At 36.3% G+C, this 12,904-nt stretch overlaps 1 protein-coding gene across 2 annotated transcripts; it reads left to right on the top strand.

Moving 5' to 3' along the window:
* The first annotated feature begins 6,585 nt into the window (after positions 1–6,585).
* On the top strand, positions 6,586–12,896 carry LOC136260648 (uncharacterized). 2 transcript variants are annotated; one of them, XM_066054470.1, is made up of 6 exons: positions 6,586–6,803; positions 6,857–7,022; positions 7,075–7,211; positions 8,034–8,445; positions 8,966–9,080; positions 11,789–12,896. In XM_066054470.1, exons 2-4 carry the CDS (start codon positions 6,869–6,871, stop codon positions 8,355–8,357), a joined length of 615 nt encoding a protein of 204 aa, XP_065910542.1. In that variant the 5' UTR covers positions 6,586–6,803; positions 6,857–6,868; the 3' UTR covers positions 8,358–8,445; positions 8,966–9,080; positions 11,789–12,896. The 2 variants fall into 2 exon arrangements, with proteins under 2 accessions (XP_065910542.1, XP_065910541.1); XM_066054469.1 differs by having other exon boundaries at positions 8,034–8,387; positions 11,789–12,320.
* Positions 12,897–12,904: the final 8 nt, after the last annotated feature.

The raw sequence follows: 12,904 nt of genomic DNA, 5'->3' as shown, positions 1-12,904 counted from the left end.
AGCCATATTCTCTATAGCTCAGTGCTGCTTTTTTGAAGCAGCAAATAATCACCTCTTAGTGGTGTCTCACTGTTAATTTTTGCCATTTTGGCCTTTTCAGATGGTTGTGAAGTCTTAAACTGTTTAAAAGGCTCTAAATGTCTTAAATAACAGCAACACGATAATTATTTTTAGAGGCGCTTAATACGCACGAAGGTGCTGAGTGACTATTTTACAATTAGTTTGACTTCAGTTTGCTTTGGTTTCAGGTGAATTTGTAATAAATGCTAGTAAAATGTGCATATTTTCATGAGTTTTAAACTGATCTCGGTTGGCCTGACAAAATTTACTAGCTATTTTAATCAGAAGCATGGCTGGCTCCTCCACAAGGTGGAGAGGGGGGGCATTTGCCCCAAATGCCCCATCCTGGATCCGCCATTGGGTTGAGGGTGGCTAGCTACATTGCATGCATTTGTTTGTCCATTACAAGTTTTAAAGGAATTCAGAATCACATGTTTGTAGACAATGCACTTCAATATTAAACCCAAACTACCCCCTCCCAGGCATACAGAGGGGAATAGTGGGAGATTTGTTCCAATTTGACATTTAAATCACCCCACCAGTGGGGCACTTCACCATTCAAACATTTTTAATTCTTTCTTGACCTCCAAAAATTACCTGCAGTTGTTTCTGAAAATGGGTGTGGGGATTTGTTCATCATTATTAATGTTTGACAGTCTAGCAGCTAGACTTTACATTTTCATGAATGGTTAGTTACATGCATGATCATTAGGAATAGGGGCAGATCTAACATCCAGAACAATGGGTACTATAATGTAACAAGTAATGGGGAGTACTCGGCTTGACTGCTCTATTAGATCATCTTGTTTACTATTGCCAAAACAGTATGTGTCAATCTTCTAGATTCAGGTCACTTCAAGTTGATTCAAGTTGTCCGCAGAACCTTGTCCCAGTGATCAGGGTGACAGATGTCAAACCATAGATATACTAACCCCAGGTATACGTACCTGGGGTTAGTATATCTATGGTCAAACCGGCCATTCCTAATACGGAAAACACAGTCGGTCCACAAAACGCCATCCCCTGAGTTACATCATTAGCCCGTCTTTAACCGAAATGGTGGTTCAGACTCCAACTCATGTCGACTCTAAATTCGATGATTTTGCAGCATTGGTGTAGTGTATTAAACTGAAGCTTGAAACAAGCTCGTCAGGATCTACTGCAGCAGTGAGACTACAGCAGCAGCATCAGCAAAGCCACTGTAGAGTAGTTGCAGAAGCAGAAACAATATTCGCGGTAAGTGCATGCTGGGAAAAGGTAGCATCACATTTTGACTTTCTGGAAGGAGCCCCAAGGGGGCCTCATAGCTGCACAATAGATAGCTATATTCACACATGCAGTAAAGCTGAATGAACATACAACAGTGTAAATCTCTTCGATAAGATCCATAGTAATGGGTATATTTGTCACCTGCACATCTTTTCTTAATTGTAAAGCATTGAATTTGCTTGCAACAGTACACTAAAAAGTAGCCTAAAATAAAACTGTATAGCTAATGAACTGTCAAACATCCCTCTGGATCCCTGCTAGCTTTGCATCACTTTCTATACATTCAGTATAGCTAGTTAGCTAGTGAAAAAATTATACTTTCAGAAAAACATCCCTTTTAAAAATCTACAGAAATCAAAGCATTAGGCTACAGTATATCATTCTCACATTCTAGTGAGTATGACATCACAGTGTGCATTTTTATTTTTTATCAAGGTAGTTGTGAGAAATGATGCTGAGATTGGTAGTTTTGGGCATTTTCTTTACCATGCGCTTTGCTAGAGATGATGACAACATTTGGTGGTAAGGATTACATCACCTTTGAATTATGTCAACCAACTAAAGAACAATTTCCTGCTGAAGGGTAAACCACACTGGGTTACTACACAGCAAAAACAAACTTGTTAAATTAACACAAAATGTTAAATTGACAATATGTTGTATAAACAATTATTGTCATTTTGACACATAAAATATCAACACAACATACAGTTTGTTATATGCAATCATCCATTGTCATTTTAACAGAAAATGTTATTTTGACAGTATGTAAAATTAGCACTAGTTTGTTACTTTAACATAATCCCTTTCAATATAACACACTAATGTTGAAATAAGCATGTACTTGTCCAATCTACAAACACTCGGTTATATTTCAGTCAGCATGTTGTTTTAACAATTTTCTCGCTATTCAGCAGGTAAGCCCTTGCTATAACATACCACATGTTAGCAGTAATGACCATCTGTTAAGTTAATATGGCAATATGTTAATTCAGCACTACCTTGCTATTTCAACATGGGGCACATTAAAGTGACTTTGGAATGTTGCAGTAAATATGTAGCTGCAATATCTACACATTTCATTTATTTTAACTAATTTAGTTATCGTTTAACACATAAACTCTCAATACAGCATGTTAATTGTTATAGTTAGTAATCTTGTATTAAATGTCTAGTGCACTGCAATGTTTGGACAATACATTATAGAATGCTATGTAAATAAGGGTTAAGCTGTGCTGGTATTTGTAACGTTTTCACATTGGTTATTTATAGTTGAACCAATCAACAAGAGACTATATAAACACTAAAACAATAACCATACCGCATCAACAATGACACTGTAGAATACAGTCACCATACATTACACTTTGCAGACAATGTACATATTTTATTCTATTTTCCTTAACAGTTCTGCTTCAACTCTAGACCGGAGGGTGATGTATAGATTGCCATCATCAAACGTGTGTGCAGAATATGGATGACATTCCACAAGGCTTATTAATGACACACAACAAAAGTGCAGTGAAAGTAACTCATCAAATGATTTATGAGTCCAACAGTTCTGCAGACATTAACTTCAGCTACTGGGTAGTCAACAATAGCCATCAGGTCAGTGATTTTGGCAAAAACTGGAAGATCGTCAGTTTGCTTCCCAATTAGGATATAATCACCATGATGATATTCTTCTCCATGGATCTTAATCCAATTGGAACTGCAGAAGTTATAACGCCAAAAGTACTGAAAATGCATGCATACACACATACATCCATGTTCATTATGATAAGAGGCCAATGTACAAGAATGTGTAAATATAGAACTTCTACCGAGGGGTCTGACACTAGCTGGAATCCCATACACCTCGCTTGGAATCCCCACATGGAATCTGGTTGAATCTGGAATCTTGGCTGAAATTTTAAACATTAAAATATTCCAAATATTTCTGCATATTTTTGTTACATTCAAATTTACAGATGCATTTATGATAAAAATACTGGAATCTTTGATGAAAGAATCCGGAATCCATAATGGGATTCAGAATCTCATACAAAATTTTGGCTAGTGATAGATCCCTTGGCCTCTACTAATTACATTCAATATGAAAAGTTAAGTTCCTTCCCTATAAGCATGAACTGGACTTGCAGTGACCAGGCCAGAAGCAGCTTCTTAATGATAATCCAGACATTATCTGGCTTTCGCAATGCTGGAGACACCAATATCGATCTACAAATGCTGAAGCTGCTCTTCCTTACAAGTTTCAAAAGACACACATGCACTATAGTTTGTTAGAATATTTGCAAAAATGTCATGTTGTGGTTTTAGTTGGGCTATATAATTCTATGTGGTAATACATAGCTATTCTTATAAGGTTTAGCCATTTAACATTTGAAGATAAACATACTTCGGTATTAAGCATGCAGCATGAGACTACAGTAGCAGACAAAAAATGTTCCCTTTCCTTCAGTGATTCTGTTCCATTCAAAACAAACGAGCATTTTATTTCTTTTCAAAGGCATCATTCCATTCTGTTTAAAACAAATGGAACGGAAACAGTTTTGTCTGCTACTGTAGCTAGTTACATGCATAGCTATGTATTAAATTACTTTCTGGTCATATGTCACTAGCCTATTCTCTGGAGCTATGGACATGAGCAACAAGGGAATCAACTCAGCGCTATAACCAGTACATATATTAATACACCTGTTTCATAATTAGTGCACGCGCAACCTTCATGACTCATAATAAAAGCAGCTTCAGCAATTTTAGCTCAATAACGGTGTATCAGAACTCTGACGACACTAATATCATACAAAAATTTATTGCACAACTTACTGTCACAAATTACAGTGTCTGGGTGCAAATCCCAGAGGAAGCTTAGTATCTTGTCTTTTTTTGGATGTGCAGAAACTGACAGGGATCCTTGACCTACAAAATACATAATTAGCATTACACATTCACAGCATTATTATCACTTACAAGGGTCACACTGCAATTCATCACATCCAAAAAACTTGCTAGATTGCAAATAACCACAAATCAATTTTAGATGACGGGAGACTACCGAGAATGCAATGTTTTAAAAATGTGCAATCCTTCCTGCTTTCTTGAAATACGAATTTTTGGCCTCCATCCGCATACACCAGGAAGTTACAAGCGGCCCCAATCTGCCTGTCACATAATACATAATGTATATAAGCACATAAATAATATACCTGCAAATTTGTTTTGGGAAATGTATCAAGTAATGTGCCTTTGGGATAAGTTTAACACCTGGATAGCAACGAACAAACAATTGATAGTGCTGATCAATTAGAGCTGCTAAATAAAGAAATGATGGCTCTGATGAAACTTTTGCTGTTGAGATCTGCAGTATTTGCAATAACAATAAATAGAATTCCCAATTTAGATCATCTTCAGGAATTTTGTGACCAATCAATAATGGTAAAATGGTAGCAAAGGTCCAAGCTTGTGATGCTTAAAATGTAAACGAATAATGAGTACATTAATACACTAGCTATATTACTAACCAGACAACCCCAAGACGGCATCACCCACAATATGTTTTCGCTCAAATACTTTTGGAGGATTAGTTCTGGACTCAATTCTTCCAAACACAAAACTATTTAGTCATTCATTCAGATCATCCAAATCAAAATAGTTCTTCTCTGAAACAAATGCTTTCAGCATTAGTTTCAATTCAAATGGAATAACTCCTTCAAGCAAAATATGTATTGCGTCCTGCGGCATTTGTCCATTTGCCACATTAAAATCAGGAATCTCATTCAGGACACTGTCATAATTAACACCATAGGTAGTAGAATCATATTCTGCAAAAATTCATTGTAGCAAAGAACAGTAGTACTTATGGCTCCGAGGGTTTCTTAAAGTAAATTCAGATTCATTGAACTAAAATAGAGCTACTATTGTGATAAGCACTATATAACATGCACAAATATACCTTTGTTTGTATCATGGTGTCAGTAGCCATGCATACTCTGCATTTGCAAAATGCAAAACTTGCACCAATCTTAAACCCACCAATTTCATGGGCAGCAATTGTGTCTGCCAAAAAGGCGATAACAGTGCCATAAAAATGATGCTCATGTCCATTATTCATCACAACGATGTCATTCTACAATACCAAATTAACAAGGAATAGTCTACATATGCACTGTACCTCATATAGCGTGTTGACATCATTTACAAACTGATTTAAAATCTTTGTAAATCCATACTTTTTCAGCAATGGGTGTGTAACAACCGCTATAAGCTGGATGCAGTGATGGGTGGATCGCAATGCAGGACGAAGATTAGCGATGGTATAGTAAAACACACCTAAAAGTACATGCAATTGGTACTGGTGCAGAGACTGCATGTAAAAATGTATTACCTACTTGTGAACACCCCTGTGACTGGCCAAAACATCGCAAGTTTCAACTTCGTCATAGCTAGTACATTACCAGCTGCAAGGCATTGGGTACCTCTTGAAAGTAAGAATTACCAGTAATCAAATGGCCATCGCAGTAGTCACCAAAAGTCATCACATCTTCTATTATCCCGTAGCACCTACATTAACAAATAATGGCCAAGTTGCACCATCTATGCACAATATCACATATATACTTCGTCAAACACTTCTGGATGCTCAAGAAGTCGTTGTAGTCCTTGGCACATACTGAAAGTTGTCATCCCCTGATATTGGGTCTCCAAGAATAACTGTAACAGGTTCCTATTATAAAAGTACTGGCAAAGTTAATGGGTTAAGAAATAGGAGTATACTTACCACTAAGTTGAAATGTTCATGATAATACTTGTTTTGCATATATTCTGTTTGTACATGCAGAAAAGGGTTTCGGAAAGACTCCAATTGTACTGTGAATGGAATTTCACTTGCCCCCTGCATCTGCTCACTAAAACATTTATGAGCAACCTCAGCAATTTCATCAATAGTAAAAGAAATCATTTGTTGTATTTGCTGAGTAATAAAATTAAGAGAAGATTGTGTTAGCTGATAATGCTCTTTAGCATTAAATAAAAACAATGTAGCAAAATGTGGTTTGTGCAGAAATTCCCTTTCTTGAAAGAATATGTTAGTTGATAATGTTACTGTTACTCCTGGTTTATTTGCTTTATCCACGCAGAATTCCTGGGCACAATTCATATACGTTAGGTGTCAAATTGTAACAGAAAACTACCCAACACAAATGAGCCAAAGCCAAAAAAGAAAAAGACGTCTGACAATCATCATTATTCTACACTCATTGGTGAACCTAAAGATGAGGAAACCCACAAATGAAACAAGGAGCTGTTGGAAACAGAGTGGGCAAAGTTCTCTAAGGACAAAAGGGCTTCGGCTGATGGTGTAAAGGAGTTGATGTCCAGGACTTTTTATACACCGAAGAGAATGGATACGCCATTCAGAGCGGCCAGTCTTGGAAATTGTGAAGGAGTATCGATGTTTGAGCAGACTTATATTTGTATGTTCCCTCTTTTGTATTGCACTTATTTATTTTATGTGCTTCTTGGACAGGTTGCACATGAGATGGACATGATTTGTCAGTCTGAAGATATGTTGGAACAGTTTGAAGAAAACTGGAGAAAATTTGTTGGAGTTATTTTGTCGTACAGCAAAACAATACCATTTCAAACTAAGGAACTAAAGCAAATTCTGGAGGAGTTAGGTGATGATTATGATGGTAAGTTTGATAGCATGTGTGTGTGCATTCACATAATTATGTTTTTCAACAGTCTCCACAGATAATCTCACTGAAGTTGAACATATAGCAGCTCTGAAGTGTGTGGCATCATTTTTAGTGCCAAAAAGAAAGAAACAGGAGAAGAAAGATCATCACAGTGTTATACCCTTTCTTCTAATTGATGTCCCTGTAAGTTTTGTTTACTGTGATCATGCAGGTGCCACGGTTACAATGCATTTGTGACCGGGCCTGTGAAAATAGAGGATGTGGGCACATAAAAATTGCTTGCTTTTAAGACTTTCATCATCCATAACATTTTGTTCCATTGTGCTGTGGACCATGCAATGTTCAGAGCATATTTATCATTTAATTGGCTTTATTATACAAGTTATAGAATGCAAATATTTTATTTTAGTATCAAGATATGACCTGTTGTGTGATGGTGTTGTTTGTACCCACATTCCCTATTTTTGCAGCCCCAGTCTCATTTTGTAATGCTTCTGGACTCCTGCTGTGACACGTGTAACATACCACAATTTTTTAAAAGCCCAGGCAAGGTGTCACAATATCTATAGGGGTGTATTCCTATTTAGAGACTACTTTTTTTTACATGTTGGCTAGTGGTACAATGATTTTCTTTATTTAAAATGTTTAGTTATAGTTCATATCATTTATGCATTGTTTCAATTCAATGCTGACTATGCAGCTGCTTTGAGCCTTTCTTGTATGGCCAATTAGAGTTACCAACCACAACAGTAAGCTTTAATTGTGCTTATTATTTTGATTGAAAGCAAGATAGTGGGAAAATATACTAGACATTTTGTTTAAATCACATCCACAGATGCTGACAGGTGTATGCATGTCATGGTTTAAATGGGTATGTTCTGGTGTTATAACGGCACACTAAGGTGATCATGCGTCACAGTACTTGTGTTATTAATTAAAACCTATCTGTAATTTGTGCACATGTGCTTCCAGTGAAAGTCTTTTATTGTGTTTATACTCCTACAGAATTTAACACCAGAAAGGGAGTGTGTTGATAGTGCTAGCACTTATCCTTCCATTGTGAGGAAGTTTGATGCAGACAACAGCATTGCTGCTACTTATAGTATCTACGTTGAAGAGGAAGATATCATCAAATGTCCAGACTTTATCAGTGCCCTGTACGTGGTGTTTTCACTCCATTATATTTTCAATATTTCCTATCACCCAAAATTAAATGATTTGTTTACATTTCTACAAGAAAGAATTTTTGAAATTCCTGGTGATCAGAAAAGGATATCTCTTACTCTTTCCAACTTTATGGTTGCAATTTCAGTAGCCAGCAAGGACTGAACAATGACTATACTACACTGACGTTTTACAGTATGTGATTTGTTATCATTGAAATATGTGGAAAAAAGTATCACAGATTGAGTCAATAGTATGAATGCATATCAATTGCTAAAATGAAAGTGGAATCAACATAATATATCATGTCAATACTGCAGCAGCATTGATGTAGATTTCACATAAGTCTATGCTAGAATGACATGTTGAAGTAGCTGTAGTGACATCTGTATTGCTAAATCAAAACATATGTGTGATTATTGAAGTGTTAAACTAACCTTTAGTGCTTGTTAAACTTCTGTGTTGAAAAACAACAGTGATTGTCATAATAACTGACATCAAATGTACCAATGTGTGGAACCTTGTTGTTATTCAAATTTGGTGTGCTACTTTTACAGTTTCAATGTTAAAACAACTAAATTCTTTATGTAGCTTTTACATAATAATTGTTGAAGTTACATTGTGCAAATTGTTATTCTAACAAGTACAATGTGCTAATGTTACAAGAGCTACATGTTATATGAAATGCATCAATATGACATATTTTTTATGTTAATTTGACAAGTCCTTTTTTTGCTGTGTAGCTAGTTTTATTGTTCACTTGCTATTTGCAGGAAAATGACATGTTTCAAAGTGAGGAAAACTACCAAGACAGTAGAAGGAAGGGAAATCATAAAGTGCAAGTCAATTTGCAAAGATGATGGCTTTGGAGGTTGTGAATACGTATAAGTAAGTTTACTGCATGTATAGCTACGGTTAGTGGAATTCTGTGTGTGACCATACAGCTGACGGCATGCAGAATGGATTACTAAACTACTGTCTTCCCTAGTGAATAAAATATTGATCTGTAAAGCCTTTAGCTTGAAGAAAGGGAGGGGTCAGGTAAAATGGATATATTCATTAGCCACAGGAAAATATTATGAAATGATATTAGGCACTTTAACCTGGATTGTAAGACAATTTTAATTGAATAGTGGAGTGCACTTGTAAAAGAGAACCTTGTTGAAAAATAGCTATCACAGAATTGGATATTGAGATGCTTTTACTCTTTAGCTAGTAGAAAATTTGGGAATATGCATATAGTTACACAGCTATTTAACTTTTGACATTATAGCTACAATGCAGCTTGCTAAACTCAGGCATAAGACATCATCTACAAACACTTGTACTTTTATTGTATATCAGATTGTGGAACAGCTTACCGATAATCGATCTATCTTACTCCCTTCAAACCATTAAAATTTAAACTCAAGGATTACTATTGGAATGATTTTATCAATAATTTTGATAGTAATAATTTATGTACTTTTCTCTACCACTACCCTTGCTCCAAATGTATGAAGATTCCTGCTCCTACAAACTATTCTATTCTATAACTTGTATCCTTTATATATCCCCTTGTAAATAGTTGTATAGTAAATGTAATTAGTGAGTAATTAATTATGGCTACCAGTTCAAGACACTGGTAGACCTTCAGGACTGTAATTATGTGTTTACTGCATGCTAATTATATATTCCTTGATCTGTGTATACTGTCCTTTAAAGTACTAAATGAAAAAAAAAAACAATAAATAAAGCAATATGCAGTGGTGTATCATCAGCTACAGGTAGGTAGGCCACAGCCTATAGTAGGGCCTGAGTGTACCAAAAAACTGCTGCCCTACTATATAGTGGTGTTTGTATGCAAGATTGAGATACTTCAATAGAACTGTCAAAATTAATATTCCAATTGAGCAATCACTGCATGCTTGAATGTAAATTTTGCAATTGTGCCAGTCTCTGCTTGGGGTATAGTCCTAGCTGACTACTTTTCTTCGTGCCAAACTTCCTCAATGTAATTAAAACTCCTTGTAGTGTCAACTTCAGAAAAAGTCATGCCTACAAAGTCCATTTCACAGTCTCTCACTATAGTTTGTTCAGTTAGATTTCTGGTTTATAGATTCTGTAGCACAAAGACAAAAAGCAGCAGCTACAAATCACTTTATTGTCTTGCAATTTGCAAGGTAAAGATAATACCATAAACCATTAATTTTTCAAAATTGCAAGTTACCACAAACAGTAATATTATTGTTTTACCATAACTGACAAAAGTGCATGGCACTGGAACCAAAGTATACCTTATCGTTTTTGTGAATTACTGTAAACTAAAAGTACACTTTTTTTTTTTTCTTTTTCAACACATAAAATATATACTGTACCCAATTAAATATTGTACTTAGTACAGTATTTAATGTATAAAAAGGAAAATAACTATGTGGCTCTAGGCTGGGGATATTATTGAAAGTTTTGTTATTGTATCTATACCTATACTGACCCTACATTTTGCTGCAATTGGCATGAGAAAGACAAAAACTCCATTTTTGATTCCTTGTGTGTAGACTGTTTGGTATGAACTTGACCAGACTGAACTAAAATTATTTTATGTACCATCAACCTACTAGCTTAATTTAGCGAAGTGCACATACATGTAGAGAGCTTGGGGCGGTGGAGCAGAAGTGGGAGAGGACTTCAACAAAAAAATTTTACAAGGTGGATAATTTGTATGGATACAGGCATACATACATACAATCTGCTGACCTAGTGGGGCCAGCTGTAAATTGCACAATTAGACAGTCAACAGTGACCAATTTTAGCAGTGACCAATTGAATTTCATTCCTTGCAGATCAAAATTTGCAAAGCAGATTATTTTTGGAGTAGTCATGTAGCCAAATTTGGTCTGAGGGACCATTCTTGTTGCCAAAATCTTTTGGCTGGACTGAATGTGATGACAGCTCTTTTCTGAGATTAATCTACTTAATTGACTACTGTAGATGTAGTGTGGATAGTTTTAACATTAGCCATGCTGATTTCAATTTTATTTAAACTATAATACAGCCACAAAGCAGGTGCTGTTGTTATTGCAGTGATCAATTTTCTACTTTCTATTAAGTAAAGAATTGCACAATTTATGAATTGTTTTGCAAGCAGTAACATATTAATCACTAATATTAATGACAATTCATACAATAGCTATATATGTGTGTGTGCGTGCGTGCGTGCGTGCGTGCGTGCGTGCGTGCGTGCGTGCGTGCGTGCGTGCGTGCGTGCGTGCGTGCGTGCGTGCGTGCGTGCGTGCGTGCGTGCGTGCGTGCGTGCGTGCGTGCGTGCGTGCGTGTGACCGGATTTGCGAAAAGGTGCCTCTTCCACACATTTTACATATAAGCAAATGAAATGTTACAACAGTTGACTCCTTATACTGATAAAGCTACTTTTGTATCAAAATATAGCCAGATAATGTAGCTTCACTCATGGAAAGTTTCAGACAGCTACATGCACCTATTAGAAAGTTAAGAATTTTACAAGTTAAAAAAATGGGTCAAATTTTGTGTGTGAAAAGGGTACTTTTTTGCAAATCCACTCACATATATGGAGTACTGTGTGTTGTGTTTCTTTTTAGGGATGCATGCACCAAGAAAAGAGCAAATGTTGCAATTTCAGGTTGTGAACTGAGACCACTCCCTCCTAAAACCATTAGCCAGCGTGCAGAAGAGTTTGGTACTATTTATCAGATCAATTCCCCAAACTACTTTATACACCGGCACTATCCAAGCAAAACATATTGTGTGTGGAACATCGCCAATGAAGGTGTGGTCACTTATCGTGTAGTTGATTTGATGCTGCAGAATGCTACAACTGACTGTGATGAGGATGATAAAGATTGTAAGTGTCCTGATTTTATGAAGATTGTGATTGGAGGAAATAAATTGAAGCTGTGTGGCAGTAAAAGGCCTGCCACTACAAACTAGATATCATGTGGTGGACTGCATGTCAAGTTCTGCTCAGATAATGCTATTACTTCAAGGGGAATTCTAGTAATGGCATATACATCGTCATAAAAAAGGAAGTGAAATTACTGAGGATCCCTTGCTCAACTTAATCAGTGATGGAGACAGTAGGAAGAAAAGACAGGTTAGTACTATATTGAAATCAATAGTAACTCCATTGTGTGTTCCATGCACCTGAAACTTGTGAAGGAGAGAATGAATGAGATGTCAACTGAAATGGGTCGTATGGGATGTCAGTATGAATGCATGATGCGTATGTCACAACCTGGTAGTGATGATAGCACCATCATGAGTCTGGTCAACTATCATGACTACATGATGACTGGGTTTGAACAGACCATGGACATGTGTGATGGAATGGAAGTGATATATAATCTTGTTGTATTGGTGTGGTTTCATGTGGCCAGACTACAATACATCTTGCCTCCCTTTTTTCTTTGTATATAACACCACTGATTGTGGTCTCTGGTGAAGTTTGAGTTATGTTTGCAGTTGGACAGCTTATTTCAGGAAAAATATTATTACTGGCATTGTTCAAAGTTTCATGGTAAAGATTTTCATACCAATTAAATGAATTCACTAGCTAATTCATTCAAATTTTGGCAGGAATGTACGATTCTGCCTGTGGAACTCTATCTTTCTGACCAATGGTGTCATAAATATAGGAGCTCCTAAGTTACGTATCCATGTCTTATAAGTTGCAACTGAGTACATATAATACAACACAC

The sequence above is a fragment of the Dysidea avara genome, chromosome 7 (genome assembly GCF_963678975.1).
Source record: "Dysidea avara chromosome 7, odDysAvar1.4, whole genome shotgun sequence".
Lineage (NCBI taxonomy): Eukaryota > Metazoa > Porifera > Demospongiae > Dictyoceratida > Dysideidae > Dysidea > Dysidea avara.
Note: the sequence above shows the minus strand (reverse complement) of the source record. Positions and strands in the feature narration are given on the sequence as shown.